We start from the raw sequence: 18,890 nt of genomic DNA, 5'->3' as shown, positions 1-18,890 counted from the left end.
TGAAATGTTTGAATTGCCCATGATTCACTCATTGTTAATAATAAACAGGAGAGAAAAAAAACACATGATTTGGATAATGCACGCTATCATGCAAGAAGGTAAACCGTTCTATGAATTAATGTATCATCAAAGGAAAAGACGCTACGTCAGAAGTGGGGGGTTTTTTTGTAATAAAGCGGAAGGATATGATATGATTTCAGGGTCTCCCATATGGAATTTTGTAGGTGTTAGTTTTCATGTTTTTAATCAGACGCCGATCTACGCACATGTAGGACTAGAGTTAAGTGACGTAGACTGGTATATAACGAAGTATTGTCTCCATCTTTATGCGGGCTACTGCTTGTTGCCACAGAACTGCTTTTGCGAGCGGAGGGATAAAAATCTCTGATACAAGAGACGAACAGGTGCATGACGCAAAACAGTCATTCATAGAGGTGTAGGCTAACTAACTAATCCGCTCAGCATCACCAGCAAACACGTATACCCAAAGCTAAGGTCTAACTGTACGCTACAGTAGAGCTGACTGTGACGGAGCTGGAACATGGTTTAAAAGGTAAGGCGTTTGAGCCCTTAACGCCAGCTAGCTAGCTAGCTAGCTAAGCTACATCATTAGCTAATAGGTTAACCTAGGTTAGCTTGCTTAGGTGCTGGCTAGTTATCTGAACAGATATGTGGTAGATGTCTTGGCAAGTGATCCTAGAAAAGCTGTTTAGAAAACTGAAAATGGAAATAGCAAGTTTTTATCTCTCCCTTTTTCATTTTGTCTGTTAAAGCTAACCTAACTCTTTATTGCTTTGCTAACAGTCATATTTTCTTTACCGCAACCAAGGACTTGGTTTTGCAATCAATATAACATAGCTAGTTAGCTAGCTAGGGTGGTATACTATCCATGCTAGGTAACTTTGTGAGCAAACCAGCGACCAAACGTTAAATAGCAAATTACGTCTTATCCTAGTTTATCCAATGTTTTGCAATTGTTTTCCCGGACAGTAAACGATGCTGCCGATGTAGCTTGTTAGCCATTCTATATTGTTTGTTTGGAAGCATCCAGCCTAACTTACCTAACCCAGGCTATATGTAACTGACAGTAATAAAACTCATAAATCTGTCAAAGCTAGCGGTAACTAGTTAACACCAGTTAGGTTTACATGAGGTCAACGCATCTATGAGTCACTGACATTTTGTATTCGTTAATCCGCATATTTTCCGTGCGTTAAGGAGTGCAGGTTACTGAATGGGAAGTTAAGTGGATAACCTGAAAACACTGAATGACTTCCAATTTGCATAACTCTATGAATGCTTTAAAGGAATGATACAAAGCAGTGCGTCCTAGTTGCAACAGGCTATGCAGTAGCCCCTGGAATTCAGCTAATTCATGCCCATTAGTTATGGTCTGATTTGTTACACATCATCTCATTACTCACCTGAATGGCTTGCTGAATGTCATGAAGGATATTGCCGAATAATGCTCACTTTTATGGAATGGAAAGGTTTTTCCATTGTGAAAACATTGCTCTCATGTAATCTCAGATGATCTGTGCCTGGTAAACCTGTAAAACACCCACAAATAACTAACTAACATAAAAAAATATGTTGCCGTCAAGGAGGATACACATCAGGGTTTCAAGGCAATTATGAGGACTGCTAGCCAAATTGAAATGCTTTTCCTACAGTCTGTATGTGCGTGGTCTGTACAATTTCATTTCATGACTGTTTGTTTACCCATCATCTCTCATGCATTTTAACTAACAAATGTTTCTCAAGGATTATGCCTAAAGTTGAGAGAGAACTCCCAATGGAATGATCTGGATTTGTGTGTTTTGAATCGTTATGTCTATATTAATGTCATTTATCTAAGTCGGTATCTTTGTCATTAATGGGAAAAGCATGTGAACCAACTGTTTTAAACTGTTTATTATTCTCTTTGGCAGAAACCTCAACCAAATGCTTTCAGTAGCTGCTTGACCTGGTCTAGGTAGCTACGAGGAGGTATTTTGGCTCATTCTCTATGCAAAATTGATTTGTATTTATGCAGTCTTGCATTAGCAGCCTCCTTCAGCTCATATCACAGCATTTCATTTAATTGGAGCTGACCTTGGTCATTCTAAAATATGGAAGCTGACTCGAGATACTGATGCTTCCAGAAGTTTCATAAACATAATTAGGAAGTCATCAGTGTGACTCTTATTCTATGTAGGTAGAGTACTAGAAGAATCTTTAGGTACTGAGTAGACTGCTGCTTAATATTGGCCTGTGGTAAACCATTTTTGCACTATTCTGATATGCCTCTTTTGCAGCCTTAAATGCAAAGAGATCCACGGGAAATCTCATTTAACATCAAAAGTTTCAAGTGTGTTTTGATGAACCTGAAAAAGTGTGGAATTGCTCACCATTAACCAAAATGCATTCTGCCATTTCTCTGAAAACACTGACTTCTGGATAGGTGTGCTTAACTGAACTATCTGTATCCATATGAGTTGGGAGTGCTTACACAGTGGTGCTTAATTGATATCTTATGGTGTGGCTGTAAGGCTGGGCTCTGTTTGTCCAGGGTGGACACACCCTTGCCATCAAGGAGAACAGGGCAGACCAACAGATCCTGGAGGGAGCAGCCAAGACTCTGCATAAGTTGCATTTGCAGGTGTGACCTGTTCATAGCAAATAAGGCTCTCTGAAAAAATTTGTAGGCACCTCTCCTCTCTCCCCTTTTGTCATTGAGCTAAAATCAGAGGGTAGATCTTCTTTCCTTCCTTCCTTCCTTTTTATGCTCATGTAATCAACATGAGTCATGCACAGCGCAAGTGCATAATGGCTGCTTCATCGGGTCTCTCTCATCCTCAGGGTGGATTTGGCGCTCCACTGATATTTAATAGTTGAATGTGTTATCTAGTTAATCACGAATTGCATCTGGATTCAATAATGGGTGGTCTTATATTAAGTTTATTGCTCTTTAGACTAGGAGATTTCAATACTCAATATTTTGGTTCATTATCAGTTTCATATTTAGAATAAGAATTGGTTATTTGCTATTAGATCATGTTTCTATACTCTAAGACTAACATGTTATATTCATATAACATGGATGTTATGTCCCTTTGTCCCAAACTGAAATGTGAAATTTTATCTAGCCTCATGAGTCTGTAGCTCTGTCCTAAGGTAAGGTCCATCAAAATTTCTCATTTTAACAGGCTCTTTAAGGAATGGTAGCTTTAGGGAATGGTCTTGTCACCACAGTAACCAAAACATGACAACAGAAATGGTTGTTATTGTCCCTGGCATGGTGGTATCATTGTTGGTAAGTATTTGTTAGCAATGGCGCATACCCCTAACACACTGCTGTTCCATTCTTACTATTAGTTGTGAAACTAATGAGGCTCAACAGAGTCCAGCTGGATAAAGGGAATCTGATTAGGCAATTCTGACTGTGTGGATCCACATATGATTCGCAAATGTCTTTCAATTGGACTAATTGGGTGGAAATTGCTAGAGCCTGATTTTATTTGATGTTTCACTTTGTGGTTTTTGCTGTGCAATATGATTGGAATCCTACATTTTTTGGCATTGCAGTCCAGAACAGATGTTATTTCAAGAAAACGGGTTGGGACCTACATGTGGTTTTCCATACATCTGGCTCGGTGCTGCATAATCTCTTTTACAGAAGGCATTTGGGTTCTTCCAGGCACCAGATAGAATGACTAGGCAAGTTAAGGCTTATTTTGAAGCTGTTCAAATAAGTTGAAACCTGTTGCGTCTAGAAGTGTCTCAACTGTGAAAGGAAAACCTTTTCCTGCACAAGTTTTGAAGGAAGGAGAACTGATACCTTCAGAGAAACCAGTTAGGAGTTTAGGTATATGGTATATTGCGACATTTAACAATAAAGAACAGGTTGTGGAGCTGAAGAAGGAAATGGTGAAGACTGTTAATATAGTATTGAGAAGTTGTTTTTACCAGGTAAATCGAAACTGATACCTTCCAGTTTGGTTTTCTGTCTGTATCAGATGGCCACTTACATGAGGATGTGATCACCGAAATGGACAGATTGGAGAGGATTATGAATAAGGCTATAAGGAAATGGCTATGGGTGGTATTCTGTTTAATTAGTGCGGCACGGTATGGGAGAGGGGTGCTGGAGCTACAACTGACAAGTTTAGTTGAAGAATTTAAATGGCTTCTTTGGAAAATTTGGAGAAGCGGAGAATCATATTGTGGGCAATGGATGTGAGTCGTGTAACATTTTTGCTTGGAGTCACTTAAGAAATCCTTCTAACTCTACAAAACCTTGGACAGTGGGTAGATGAAGATTCTAGGTGTAAATTATATGCAAAAATTGGGACACTGAAACATATTTCATCTGCATGTAACATTCATTTGTTTCCAGGGTGATATACATGGAGTTATAGCTTATTGGTATGTTTAGTCAAGAATAACCACATACAGGTTAACTCTTCGCTCAGGAATGATTATGAATAGAGTGAATTGTTTTTTGTACAAGGGGCATATGTGCTGGAGCCCAAACACAGGCTATAAATATCGATAGATGGGTTGAAATGCGAGACTGGAAATTAGTAGTGGATTTAGGCATTATTTTAACTACACTGAGTCCAGATATGGTGTTAAACTATCAGCTTACTTTGAGTTAATTTTATAGAGTTAACAATTCAATTTGAGAATGCAGTGGATGAAGCATTTGAAAGGAAGAAGCTGAAATACACAGACATGGTGGAATAAATTAAATGAGAGAATGTGGATGGCAGGTGTATATAAGGCTAGTAGAGGAGGATCCTAAGGGTTTTGTATCCAAGTCTGCCAGCCCCTTGATTATGGAATTTGGTTTTAGAGGCTGTAAGCTAAGATTTTAGGTTTAAGATAAGGAGTTATATGAAGTAACTGAAAGGGCTAGTCAATGGCTGTGGGTGAGGAGACCATAGCTGGTTGGGGAAATTATTATAAAGATTGAAGGGCTGAGGTGTTCAGTGTATTGGGTATGTGGAAGACTGGGCAGGCTAGTGGATTGTTGTTGTCATTGTCATGTCTAGAGTGGTAGATCCTTATGGAACCAGTGGCACTGAGCATGCATTGACAGCCAGTGGGGCTTGGTAAGACCTCAGTCACTGCGGAGGTCAGTGTGGATTTTACAGGTTTGGAAGTGATTGGTTGTGTGGGGGCAGTGCATTGAGTAAATGTGATCGATGCAGTGTATGGTGTTGGTGTAGTGGCACTGCATTAAGTGTCAGTGGGGCTGGGTGTTACCTTAGTCACCAGGGAGGCCAAGACGTTTTGTATATGGTTAGTTTAAAAGTGAGCTTGTACATCACAGCCATACTATAAACAACCATACACACCATAGAGTCTGAGATGTGTTGATCTTTAGTTTTCCATAGTTGACAAAACAGTTTTGCATCTCTCAGAACAGCCAAATGTGTAACTTCGAGACACAACCTGGTCTATGATGCACGATATTACTGCCTGACCTTTACTGAATTCTCCCTTAACAGCCTCTCAGTTGTGGTTGCATGGCTCAGTAGGTTTGTATCGATCATGGCCATGCATCCTGCTGGCCTCCTGCTGGTCTGGTCCCTTGTTCACAACATTCCTGAGTCAAGATATGGAGCATATATGTTACACCATATTGCAGCATAACAACTGTCATGATACTCAACTACGCACAAGCATCCATGCACTAACCTACGAAAGATCAAATTAAACAGAATTTGTGAGAACTGGAAGGAGGAAATTGAGCTGAGAAGCTTGATGTTTAAATCCCCTTAAATCCTTCCTTCTCTCTTTGGCTTTCATTTCTCAATGCTTTGTGTGCATGTGCAAATTGTTACAGAATTGGGGGGAGCCTAACTATGCCTGCAGGCATTTAAGAGAGGAACAATGATTCCATGCTTAAGATTACTTTTGGGGTCTTTTTTTTATTTTTTATTTTTTTCCTTTCTCACCTCCTCTGCCTCACTTTTCCTCTCTTTTATAAAGGAGGGTCATTGTGTCCTCCTCATTCCCTTTTTATCCCTGTCTGCTTTGTCATGAGTTCATTTTGGGAACGCTGCTTTAAATATGAGGGTGTCTCTAATGTTGGAAGGCTGTAGCAGCAGATTTGATTATGGCATGATTGCAAGGCATTATACCAGTTTCCCCTCATCCTTCAGGCTATGTGCTGCAGCTTGCATGAGGTGAATGGGGACAGGACTTGAGCTTTTATGTTCTGTTTTAAGCTCTGGTGCTGCTTTCTTTTTATTTAAGGCATTTAATAAACTAAGTAATGGCCAGGGAGAACTGTAGCATATTGATTGTAGTGTATTGATTAATCTATTTAAAACGCTGAGTAAGAATGTTTTGTCCATAATGTGCATCAATAGAGCTTCCGTTGACATTTTGGTTGTTTATCTTCTGTGCAGTGCTGGTGAAGCCCTCAGTCTGGCTCTGTTGTCCAACTGTTGATACTCTGCAGATATCTCCAGCATGTCAGGTAATGGGCCCTGATTTCTTTTCTTAATTTTCACTGAGGGAAAAAAAGACTGTGCTAGTCTGGCTGTTCTGCTCAGTAAGTTTGTTTGGTTTTTTTTGTTTTTGTTTTTTTTCCTTCATTAACTTTTGTTATTGAACTGCACCTCACCATGTTTACGTTTTCATATTGTTTATTTGCAAGTTATTCTTCTCACACCTCTGCCATTTATCTGCTTCCGTTTTGCAGGTAGCTACACTCCGGCACCTGGGGGCCCTTTCTCAGCTCTCACACCCAGTATGTGGCCTCAAGATATCCTGGCCCAATACTATCGGGTATTTCACTCAGTATTTTGTTTTGTTTTCTTCTTGTTCTGGCACAGGTCCTGTATTTCATGATGCACTCACTCACAAGATTTGATGCTGCTTCTGTGGGGTCCACTAAAGTAAACATTGTAGTAGTGTGTTAATTTTAGTTTTTTTGGTGACCTTTCACAGAAAGATCTGAGCATGGAAACAGAGCCTCAGTATGATGAGTTCGGGTTCCGTATTGACAGTGAAGGTAGGCATCTAGAAAGTCATGAGCTGGAACGCATGCCCCCAACTTCCAGCCTATGGCAGCTCAACAGCATTTTTCCTGCCTGTGTACCATTCACATCAGACGGGGTGGAGTCGCGGGATTGGCTTCAGGGGGAAGGCACCCCCCAGAGGGAGGACCCCCAGCAGAGACTTCGCTGGCAGGCCCACCTGGAATTCACACACAACCACATGGTGGGAGACCTCACCTGGGACCTGATCTCGCCGAGCCTGCCCCGATCTGATCGGCTCCGCTCGCTCGTGCTGGGCGGCATACCACACAGCATGAGACCGCAGGTCTGTGCTACTGGTGCTGCGTGGGAGTCTCTGCATCTGCTCAGTTTATTTAGCCTTCATTCCACTTCTGATTTAAGCTGGCTCTTTTAGTATAGCAACTGGCTTTGGTGGGACATGGGATTGATCTGAGAGGGACTGAGGCATGTTTATGGGTATGCTGTGCCATCGGGCTGTCACACGTTGTATGCAGGAATTTCTAAGTAGTAACCACTTTCTTGCATGATGGATTGCAGCGAAACCCTGTGGCTTAGTCATCCAGTTTGTGTGCTGTTTTTGCTGAGCTGGCTATTTTTAGAGCTTCTAAACAGAATACACCAGAGCACTGTCTAATGTCCATGGCTGCCTTTGTGTAATGATCTATTTGTTTGTTTTCTTCTTTGACTGCATCTGTTAGCTGTGGATGCGATTGTCAGGGGCCCTGCAAAAGAAAAGAACTTCAGAGATTTCTTACAGAGAGATTATCAAGAATAGTTCAAATGATGACACCACAGCAGCCAAACAGGTACTGTTTATCTTTTACATGTGCACACACACACACACACACACAAGCGCACACACACACCTCTGATAATACCTTAGCAAATATGGATAATGAGCACACTCACAGCATGTTAAAAACATCCAGTCTGAGCATATTGCATTCTTGGATTTAAATCCCTAAAAAACATCCTGATGCCTTCTAATTCCTTTTACCTCCTGTATGCAACTCACGAGCTCTCCTTTCACCATTCAGATAGAGAAGGACCTTTTGCGGACCATGCCCACTAACGCGTGCTTCAGTACCGTGACTAGTGTCGGTGTGCCTAGGCTCCGGCGGGTCCTAAGAGGGCTGGCCTGGCTCTATCCAGACATCGGCTATTGTCAGGGCACTGGCATGGTGAGAGCTTTCTCTTTTTCTCTCGAGTGACTATTCATTAGGAAATGACAAGTGGAAGGTACATCATTCGTCCTCTGCCACCCATAATTTCATAATGTCTTGTCCTGTGGCATTCGCTAATTAGTGGCCTCTTTGCCCTCTTTAACCGCTACCTTTCCAGCCCCACTCTAGCCTCTGCTCTTTTCTGGTACAGGTGGTGTCGTGCTTGCTCCTATTCCTGGAAGAAGAGGATACCCTGTGGATGATGTGTGCTCTGATCGAGGACCTCCTGCCTCCTTCCTACTTCTCCTCCACCCTGCTCGGGGTGCAGACAGACCAGCGCGTGCTCCGCCAGCTCATCGTGCAGTACCTACCTCGTCTGGACCGCCTGCTGCAGGAGCACGACATAGGTGTGTCTCTCTTTCTCTCTCTCACTCACTCACTCTCTCTCACACACACACACACACAGCTAGTGGACCAGCTTGAAATAGTCTTAGCTTAGTGCTGCTGTGTTGTAGCATGATTGAAAATTCATAAGGACATACAGTGTGACCAGACGAACTTGATTCTAGACATTGAGAAGGTGGATGGCAAGTTGGCTATGATGGGAAAATGGGTGTTCAAGGTACATGTGACCCCTTTGTCGTGGTGTTCTGCATCTCTTTAGAGCTGTCCCTGATCACCCTGCACTGGTTCCTCACCTCCTTCGCCAGTGTGGTGGATATCCGCATCTTGCTGCGCATATGGGACCTGCTCTTCTACGAAGGTTCCATCGTTCTTTTCCAGGTCACACTGGGCATGCTCAAGATCAAGGTGACTCTTAACACTCTAGATTAAAACCCTGCCATTGTGCTTGAAGTCCTTGTGGTAACTCGTTTCAGTTTAGTTAATGGAGAAATAGTTTTTTTTGTTTTTTTTTTAAATTAATAATAATAATAATAATAATAATAATAATAATATTATTATTATTATTATTAGTGTGTCTGTCTTGCGGTTCGGTGGGGTTTCACAGCTTTGGTTTTACTATACTCTTTGTCCCAGACTGACTGACAGTATGACCCACTTTAAAATGCAGCGAGTCATGTTTCTGAATGTCACATGGAAGTTTAATAAAGCAAAGGAGTGTTTGGTAGAAATGATCTACTTTAAGACATAGATACAAGCCTGTCATCTCAGTTTCTTTGAGGGGGGGGCACCCAGCCCAGCCCTTTCACAGCACTTGGGGCGGAAAAGCCTTTTTGTGAGCCTGTGAACATTTTGCTACATGCTTAATTAGCAGAGTTATGCCTTCTCACTTTCTCCTTGACCGTACAGGAGGAAGAGCTGGTGTCATCAGAGAACTCTGCATCCATCTTCAACACGCTGTCGGACCTGCCTAGCCAGCTGCAGGATGGAGCGGTGGTGCTGGGGGAGGCTGTGAGGCTGGCAGGCTCACTCTCCCAGGACACCCTGGACGCCCAACGCCACAAGCACCTGGCCTATATTCTGGCTGAACAGGCACAGCTGAATACCAACAACTCCCATTCACTCAACGCGAACCTCAATAAGGCAAGAAAGCCCCAACTCCGGCGTAGGCAAAGGGGGAACTAGCCTCTGTCTTAGCAGACACACAACGAGGTGGTCTGCCTGTAAGCCCAAATAAGTGGGGGGCTCTCCTCTCTACTCACTATTGGCTACCACAGAAATACAATCTATATTGCAACCCATTCTACATCAGTATGAGCACATCCAGTACCATCACCAGTACCAGCTTCAAAATTTTGTTTTTATTTCCTGTGGCTGCACTGAGCTGATTGGCTGGAATGTTGCCACTGACGGACGATTGGTGTCGCCGCACAGGTGGCACGCAGGCAGAGTCTACGCAGGAAGTCCACGCTGAGCTCGCTGCTGTTTGGAGAAGACGAGGCCGAGGCACTCAAGGCAAAGAACATCAAGCAGACGGAGCTGGTGGCAGCGCTGCGCGAGGCCATCTGCCGCACGGCTGAGCACTTCCACTGCCTGGACCCCCGCCACTCCTCAACGGTCAGTCCCGCACATTGCTTCGGCTCTGCCCATTCACAACATCACCAGGCTGCTTACCTTGGCATATCTGGTCAGTACAGTCAAGAGGGGTGCGGGTGTGCCTTCACTCCTCTTTAGGGTGGCAACATGTGAGTCAGGCATGAATCAGTGTATCCCTACCTGCTTTGTATTCCACCAGCCCCGGCACTCAGCCTCCAGCCGCTGCGCAGCTGTGAGTCATCGGCAAGAGCTGGTGGAATTGAGTCACTGAATCCCTGAGTCACCAAATCCTAAATCTTGTATGGAGAAAAGCTTCCAAATTCACCCACTCCCTGTACTGTTTGGGCCATCCCACATGTACACACTGCCTTAACTGTACTTTCAGTTTGTCCAGCTCAAATCAGAGTGACACTTTGTGCAAGTTAAATTGGTGTGACATTGTGTTTCAGTCTTTCATTAGATGGAGTTATTGAGGCAGTGCTAAAAGTGGAGGTGTAGGTTTTCTAATGTTCTTGACTGCTGAACAGTCGCCAGCGCTGCACCCACAGTCACACTATTAATGTCAGTCATCCAGCCATAGGAAGTTTTGTAATTTTGCTGATGCTGGTTTCTCTTACTTTCTTCCGTGTTCTTAAAAAATAATATATAAAATCTCAGGACTTAACTCCAGACTACTCTATGGAAAGCCATCAGCGGGACCACGAGAACTTTCTCGTGGTGTCTCGAAATCGTAGGAGACGGGCCAAGGCCCTGCTGGATTTTGAGCGGCATGACGATGATGAACTTGGCTTCCGAAAAAACGATATCATCACGGTAAGTGCCTGTCTTCCACAAGCAGCAGACTTTCTCCTATCCTCCATGGCTGAGCCTATTCCCACACTCCCTGTCACTGGGTTGCCTTTCAGATCATCTCACAGAAGGATGAGCACTGCTGGGTGGGGGAACTCAACGGGCTCAGGGGTAAGAGTTGCCGAGTGTGCTCTGAACAGCCTTCCATTTGTGTGTGTGTGTGTGTGTGTGTGTGTGTGGGTGGGGGGGGGGGGGGGGGGTGGCAGTGGCGGCGGCAATCCTGCATAACCTGCTGTTCCTCAACTCCTTTGCACAGGTTGGTTTCCAGCCAAGTTTGTTGAAATCCTGGATGAACGGAGTAAAGAGGTTGGTGAAGACTTGGTCTGAAATGCAGTACCACACATGGCTGATATAAATAAAAGTGCTGGATACAACGATTCATCTGTGTCTGTGTGTGCATGCATATGCACACAATAGTATTCACTGGCAGGAGATGACTCTGTAACAGAGGCGATCACAGATTTAGTGCGGGGAACACTGTGTCCAGCGTTGAAGGCCATTTTCCAGCATGGCCTGAAGAAGCCTTCCATACTTGGAGGACCCTGTCACCCCTGGCTCTTCATCGAGGAGGTATCTATCTTTTTCTACTGCTGTACTGGTGTATCTTTTGCATATTGGACAGCTCGTTTGCCATAAATGGTTGACTGTAGGGAGATGTGCTGCTTGTTTGTAGGCTGCAAGCAGAGAGGTTGAGAGGGACTTTAACTCTGTCTACTCCAGACTGGTGTTGTGCAAGACCTACAGGTGAGATGTGTTGAGCAACAAGCCACTGGAGCAGAGTCCAGTTTTTCCAAAAGCAAGGGTGTTGAGGGCACTTGCAGCATGGGCCTATTCCATTAGAATATCATGCTTATGTGTATAAATATTGAGCTCAAGGTCTCTCTCTAGGTTGGATGAAGATGGAAAGGTGCTCACTCCTGAGGAGCTGTTGTACAGAGTGAGTCAGAGATTATCTCTAATGTTCCTGAGTGCTTTCTCACTAGGTAACTCCTGCTCTGCTTAGCCAACTGTTTCTCCCTCCCTCTCTGTCCCATCAGGCTGTGCAGTCTGTCAATATGAGCCACGACTCTGCACACGCTCAGATGGATGTCAAGTTCCGCTCCCTCATCTGCGTTGGATTGAAGTAAGTCTGTCCCTGGCTTTGCATACCTAGTGCTCATGGATGTTGCATGCAAAGCTGCGGTCAGTATCAGAATCTTCAGTTTATGATGAACTCACATGTCCATTCCTTTTTCTCATGGGTTGTGCATGTGTATTGGTGTGTGGCAGTGAGCAGGTCCTGCACCTGTGGCTGGAGGTTCTCTGCTCTAGTGTAAACACAGTGGAAAAGTGGTATCAGCCATGGTCCTTCCTGCGCAGTCCTGGCTGGGTGCAGATCAAGTGTGAGCTCAGGTACAAACAGCAGTAATATTTTCATCTGTAGAGCTGAGTAATTCTATATTTCAGTCACCTTTTCTTTCATGTCTGTTGAAAGTGAGCTGTTTGTTTATTTATGTATTTATTTATTATATATAATATATATAAAAACCATTGTCTTTCATGCGTCTTGATGCTGTTTCAGAGTCCTCTCCAAGTTTGCCTTCAGTCTCTCCCAAGACTGTGAATTGCCTGCCAAAAAAGAGGCAAGTTATGCTGTTTACTTACACCAGCATTTTACACAAATTTTCAGTCCTTCATATGCAATCAGACCACACGCATGTTAATGTACATTTATGTCTGCTGTTCTAGATGTCACCCATTCTGAAATCAGAAGTGGTAGATGTCTTGGTGCAACATCACCTCTTTAGTTGGGACCTCTAGGTAACTGGCAACTAGTTAGATTAGTAAGTTGCTGCCATAGAAACTGTGGTGGTAGTGGCTCTGGCCTCGGGGGTGTCCCTCCTTCCCTATTGGCTACGTCTGTTTGCATTGTAGTTTGACTAACCAGTTATCCACCCCTGAAAACTGCAGTCCCTGTAAAAAGTGGTCGGTTTTCCTTTGTTCAAAGTGGCACTTATCCATGAAAAGCAAACACAACCCTTCACCCACGTCTCAGCTCACACAGCCATGCTGTTTTTCAGCATTCTCAAGCACACAAGCAGGGCTGCTCAAATAACATGCCTTTCAATGCTTAACGAATTGATCTCTCTCAGCATGCCGCTACTTTTCTATAATACTTCTCATCGACGCCTTCCACACTTTCATTGCTTGCAAAGGGGAGCTTGTGGAATGAGCTCAAAGTCCTGGAGCAGAGATCAGTACAGTTCTACCGCTTCCATGCAGTGTTGCCACAGGAAAAGTTTGCAGTTGTAGGAGTATTGCCTGTAGACTGTTGATTCTGAAGTGCTCTCCTAGTCCTCAGGGCAGGCTTGAAAGTGCTGTCTTAAAGGTCAAGGCAACAATGGCCTCATTAGCTGAAGCTAATGTGACCTTTAGCCAAGAAAACTTGCCATGGTTACCATCTCTAGTTCAACCAATCAGGCTTGCTTAGCTTGCGCACGGGTTGAATGATGGCCGGTCTCACCGTACTGATGATGATTGGAACGCTGTTGTATATTGCTTGACTGAAGCAGGAAAACATTTAGATGTCATAACTGGACCGAATATGGTACAAATGCATTACAGCAAATGCTCACATTTAAACCGCCACGAACGGCATTTGGTCTCTCTCTCTCTCTCTCTCTCTCTCTCTCTCTCTCTCTCTCTCTCTCTCTCTCTCTCTCTCTAGGAAAAGGAACAAAAGCCTCTGAAAGAGGGCGTTCAGGACATGCTGGTGAAACATCATCTCTTCAGCTGGGACATCGATGGCTAGACTACAGCTCAAACCCAGAGCCTATGATGCACATCAGATACGCTCACACTCATTCATTCTCGCCACAGCAGAAAAAGATGGAGGACTTGCTGTTAAAAGTGATAGCTGCCGATTTTGTTAATTGCTTTACATAAGTTTGAAGTCGTGCGTGTTTTGAGTGTATAGACACCAATGTCACCAATGGCCAATTTTGTGTACTTGCACACGAAAAAAAAAAAAAAAAAGCGACTCACTGAGTCAACACTTTGAGAGCATGCAATATGCACTTCTTCAAAATCTTTTCCTCAGCAAGCATTTTCTCTGAATCTGAAATGAGCTCCAAACTGCTGGTCTCCTTTCTGGTCTGCCTTTTTGGACTCTACATTGTGTGGAGTTGTCCGAAATAAGACTATGAAGGGCATTCTTGGAGCAATGAACGAATTTGATTTCTACACTTCTGTGAATCTACACCTTCCTCCCTCGCACATTGTTCATTGTTTGTAAAGCTATCACACTATTCATGTTCTGAAGAGCTCTGTGTGAGGTGACCACCCTACCAGTGGTCATATGAGACAAAGCTAGTTTGCTACTACTTGACTTGGTTTTGCACATCACTACGTTGTTAGATTTTTGTTTTTCCCTATGAGCACTGAATATAACATTCACTGAACAAGGGGAAATGCATGTATTTGATGCAGTAGTCATTTCACTATTACTAGACCTTTTTGTTTAACAATTTCAAGAATTCTGTAAGGGTGTCGGTGTATTGTTGAACAGCAGCTTTAAATTCTAAATGGAATTACCTTTGGAAATAGTTTGTCGGCTATCCTTTCTAACTTCTGCTGAAGTGTAGGTGCATTAATATGGCATACCCCAACACTACTTATAATAAAGCTGCAAAGTAAAATGGGGCAGGTAGTGGATCTTGAGTAGAAACTACATTTGCTGTATTACAGAGTTCTTAAGGCTCCTGGGCTAATGAGCAGACCTTTTCATAGTGGGAGTGCAGCTATTTTTGTAACTCAACTTGCATGAGTTAGGGAGTCTAGGGAGCCAAAAGAGCTTAATGATTTATCACGAAGCAGCTTAGTTTTTGCAAATGTGATCTTTCTTTCAGATAAACCGGCAAAGACATATGTTTAGTTTAAAAATGCAAATTATAGATGAGTACTTAACTGCTGGGTTATGTATCACAGTGGGCCAGATTATAGGTGGGCTTTGCTGTACAGCTAGGGTTATGGAGTAGTGGTCTATGGGGTTAGATGTATATGTCTCATGCTGAGAATGCTGATCTGTGATCAGTTTTTAATCATATTCTATTGATTACCAGTTACATGGCAACAAAGAAGCTGGTACTAGCTCAGCATCTAATTGCTGTTGGTGTATGCTGACACACATCATTTCTATTGCACGTTTTGTTCTAGGGTTTAAATGTCCATTCTGAACCAAGCCCTTTTAGCACAGGAGCCTTCTGGGACCTTGGGCTGGAGTGGAGTTTAGATCAGGGGTGTGGTAGTGTAGGACCAGAGTCCAGTGCAGTGTGGCTACATTTCCTGCTCTTAACACGCCTTCTAAATTTGGCAAAGAATAGATGTATTGGATCAGGTGTGTAACAGCAGGAATATCACCCCAATGGACTCTGAGCCAAAACTGGGCCGCCCTGGTTTAGGGCAATCACATTCCAGATACTGTGTGACTTCAAAAGGAAGAAACACAGCATGACCAACATAATCAACAGCTTTGAGGGCATTCTTTTACGTGAACATTGACAAAGATCCATACATGAAATAAATCTCTGCAAGAACCCCATTTGGTTTGCTCCCCCCCCCCCCCAAAAAAAAAAAAAAAAAATGTTCTTGCTTATAATCTTTACCCCTTTAGAACACTTCCTGTTGTAGAATTCAGTTTAAAAATGGACTCATCCCACAAACACTCCAATTTTTTCCCTTATTAATTTACTCAACAAAACTGGTAAAGTGACAAACAGCAATAGACAGGGGTAGAACAAATTATTTGCCACCAGTTTATTATATGGTAACACAACTGGGAAGATGGTATGCTGTTTCCCAACATGTAAACAGTGATGTGTGTTTTTTTTTTTTTAAGGGTTGTGATTAAAACAGCAATAAAATGCTGTGCGCTAATCTCATACTTGTACATGACTGATATTAATGTTTTGCCAAACACTATTGGGTAAGATATATATTTTTAATCCATATTGTGGGCCTTTTCTAAAACTGGTGTTTCATAAGGTAAGCATATTATGTTAATAGACTTGTAGTTTGAAAGCTAAAATCATCATCACTTGATTTTATTCATTCTCTCCCCCCACCCCATCCACGTCCATTTGAAATATTCCCTCTGAATCCTTGTCAAATGGCTTGTAAATATAGTGACAACACAATGGGAGGGAGGGAGGGGGGGGGGGAATAAATGGCCTCTGGATTAGTGAGGTTCTGCTTACTATGAAATGTCTGAACTGCACAACTATATTGCATGTTTGGTCCTCTGAAGGTGGGTGAGGATTTCTCAACTACCAAAGAAATGTCAATCTTTATCTAACATTGCATATTCTAAGACATTCACATGTATTATCTATTTATAATTTAGACCGATCTTTCCCTGTCATCAGAACTGCAGACCTTTTAAAAAAGTAATTTAAAACTGGGTTGTTTAAAAATGGTATTAGAATGACACAGTGGTCTCACTGCCACATATGATGAGGAAAAAATACCAAATGTTTCATCATTACTATTTTCAATGATTATCCTTCTTTTTGAGGCAGTAATAACCAGTTTAAAAAAAGAACCATCATGCAGTTTCTGTTTGTTATTCTGAATAACTATAATAACTACAGCATAAACGTCTAAGAACGCACACATTTTGTAATAAGTTAAATTCCTCAAGACACTGCATGTTGGTTCTATGTGTTTAAGAAGCAGTGGTATGGTCCATTTCTATAAAGAGCAAAAAATACATCAGATTGCTGGGGGCAGCTGATGGTATAATCACTTCTGAATGGAAACTTGAATGCTGTATTGTAAGCTACAAAGACACTTGGGAGTGAAGGGGGGGGTATGTTCAGCAGCCCCCTACTGCACCTGTAGGGGGTGCTGTGGAGTTTGTTTGAGATTTACTTTTATGCCTTTGGCCCCCTCGTCGTCTGCCTCCAGACTTTGGCTGAAAAGAGAAAAACAAAAACAAATGGACCCTGAGCCTCAAAAACATTCATACAACAGCTAGAGTCTTTTTCAGTAGGGGAAGTAGTAGTATTGAGCAGTTGCAGGAAAAAGGAATTAATGGGGACAGGATGGATTGTAGCACATAGCCCACTGCAGCATGCAATGCAGGGCATCAGTCAGACCACTGTAACAGTAGCCACACTAGGCCCTGATCTTGATCCCAAAAGTAAAATAAAAGGTTGAGAGAGAAATTTACTCACTACCTGTTTTTAAACTTCACTGAAAATTAGTCAGTCAGTCATTCAAACTAACAGCCAGATATGACATCACTCAACAAATCACTCATTGTTCTTGCTTTCATAGGTCATTAAATGTTGTTACATTCATGTGCTTTGCCTGGTAGGTATCTGTGTACATCAATTCTGATTATGGGACTTTATCTGAGGCACATGAATGCTTTACATATTCTAAAATCAAAAGTATTCCAAATGAAGGCCCACTTTTTTTTTTAAACCTCATTTGGATGGAAAAAGAGTTGGTCCATTTCTAATGACAGAGATACTGCCAAAACAATAAATATACATAATTACCACTTTACTTTAGTGATAATACTGGATGCAAATTAATTTATGCATTGTAACTAGTGACTACTCAGATGAGGCACAGCTGAAGAACTACTGTGCCTTAAATTTCAGAGTGAGGTTTGGGGTCTTGTACTCTGAGAAGCATAGTCGTCTCACTCATGCTGGGAAAAAGTGAGCCATTTTGTAATGGTGACTAACTTTACCTTGTTTTCTTTGCTGCCCTCCTTAGTCTGGGGGTCTTCCTCCCCCTCTGTCTGGGGCAGTGAGCAGGATAAGTAAATAAATAAATAAAAAATAATAATAATAGAGGAGGGGCGAAGAAAGTATCAATATAACCCAGAGAAAGGCGTGGAGGGATGGTGGATAACAGAATTTGGGATTGGGTAGATAAGATGTGCAGGTTAACAAATGATAAGGAATTTGGTAAGAGTTGAATTTGATAAAGTTTGAAAAATGAAGAAAGAGGAACAAGAGAGGATAGCATGGCTTAAAGGCAGATAGTTGCTGTCAAATAAGGATTAGAGCACTACCAACATGCAAGGACACTTAAAATCCCCCTTTTAATCGATTAATTTTTAAAAAGATTGTTAATCATCTTTTGAGACCTACTTGTTGCTGGGCTGGGACTGTACTTGCTGCTGTTCCAGGGCTGGGTACCTCGTCTGTGGATAAGACTGTTCCGTCCTCTCTCTTTGGTGCAACTTTTTTTGTCGACTGCATTTTGATTTGGGGGGGTTTCGAGTTTGATGGCTGATTATTTGTTGACTGAAGAAGCTACCAAAAAAAAAGAAAAAAAAAGATCCTTTCCAGTTATTAAAAGCTTTAAAAATATTGAAAACACTAAAATATAATAGAATGAAATTCAAATATATCAGCATAGTATAGAACTGTTAAAAAAAAAAAAAAAAAAAAAAAAAAAGCAATTTCCTAAGGTTGAATGTCAGGGTAGGGCAAACACTTGAGGTAGAAACTTGAAGCACTTCCTTTTTGCTATTGATGCTATTGTTCTTGAAATGTATTGGATAAAATGAAAGATATGGGTCTGGGGATAAGAATTAATATGAAATTGATATTTTATGGGATTAAAAAAAAAGATTATATGAAAATGTATTAAGTGAAAATGACTTTTAAAAATTAAAATTAAAGCAAAAAAGAGAGAGTAATGAATATATTGTTTAAGGACAAACATGTGGGGCACTTATCCTGTAGACCTTTATGCAAAATGTGCTTTTCAATGCTCTGCCCTTGCTTTTTTTTTAATAATTTGTTGAACTCTCAAAGTATTAAACTGCTGGAGGAGACAACACTGTCATACACCAAGAAGACTA

General features: G+C 42.1%; 2 protein-coding genes across 7 annotated transcripts in view; one reads left to right on the top strand and one right to left on the bottom strand.

The window, feature by feature from the left end:
• Positions 1 to 231: 231 nt before the first annotated feature.
• sgsm3 (small G protein signaling modulator 3) lies at positions 232 to 15,940 on the top strand. Of its 5 annotated transcripts, none has more exons than XM_027025091.2 (22): positions 232 to 553; positions 6,402 to 6,472; positions 6,698 to 6,783; positions 6,946 to 7,009; positions 7,109 to 7,320; positions 7,715 to 7,822; positions 8,054 to 8,197; positions 8,391 to 8,586; positions 8,844 to 8,989; positions 9,491 to 9,724; positions 10,016 to 10,198; positions 10,835 to 10,990; positions 11,083 to 11,137; positions 11,283 to 11,332; positions 11,444 to 11,596; positions 11,700 to 11,770; positions 11,915 to 11,963; positions 12,064 to 12,149; positions 12,296 to 12,418; positions 12,588 to 12,648; positions 12,755 to 12,826; positions 13,734 to 13,815. In XM_027025091.2, the coding sequence occupies exons 2-21, from the start codon at positions 6,466 to 6,468 to the stop codon at positions 12,824 to 12,826; spliced, it is 2,256 nt and encodes a 751-aa protein (XP_026880892.1). In that variant the 5' UTR covers positions 232 to 553; positions 6,402 to 6,465; the 3' UTR covers positions 13,734 to 13,815. The 5 variants fall into 5 exon arrangements, with proteins under 5 accessions (XP_026880892.1, XP_026880893.1, XP_026880889.1 ...); XM_027025092.2 differs by having other exon boundaries at positions 12,755 to 12,849; positions 13,734 to 13,806; XM_027025088.2 differs by lacking the exon at positions 12,755 to 12,826 and adding an exon at positions 1,932 to 1,989 and having other exon boundaries at positions 233 to 553; positions 13,734 to 15,940.
• gtpbp1 (GTP binding protein 1) overlaps positions 12,494 to 18,890 on the bottom strand; it is a 12,120-nt gene continuing 5,723 nt past the window's right edge. The window contains exons 11-13 of one of the 2 annotated variants that reach the window (XM_027025094.2): positions 18,172 to 18,336; positions 16,934 to 16,976; positions 12,494 to 12,634 (exon numbers count right to left, since the gene is read on the bottom strand). In XM_027025094.2, the coding sequence (XP_026880895.1) occupies positions 12,564 to 12,634; positions 16,934 to 16,976; positions 18,172 to 18,336 (279 nt within the window). In that variant the 3' untranslated portion in view covers positions 12,494 to 12,563. Of the gene's footprint in view, positions 12,635 to 16,933; positions 16,977 to 17,003; positions 17,817 to 18,171; positions 18,337 to 18,890 lie in introns of those variants that run through there. The other variant, XM_035524720.1, reaches the window with a different exon arrangement.

The sequence above is a fragment of the Electrophorus electricus genome, chromosome 1 (assembly GCF_013358815.1).
Source record: "Electrophorus electricus isolate fEleEle1 chromosome 1, fEleEle1.pri, whole genome shotgun sequence".
In the NCBI taxonomy this organism is placed as follows: Eukaryota; Metazoa; Chordata; class Actinopteri; order Gymnotiformes; family Gymnotidae; genus Electrophorus; species Electrophorus electricus.
Note: the sequence above shows the minus strand (reverse complement) of the source record. Positions and strands in the feature narration are given on the sequence as shown.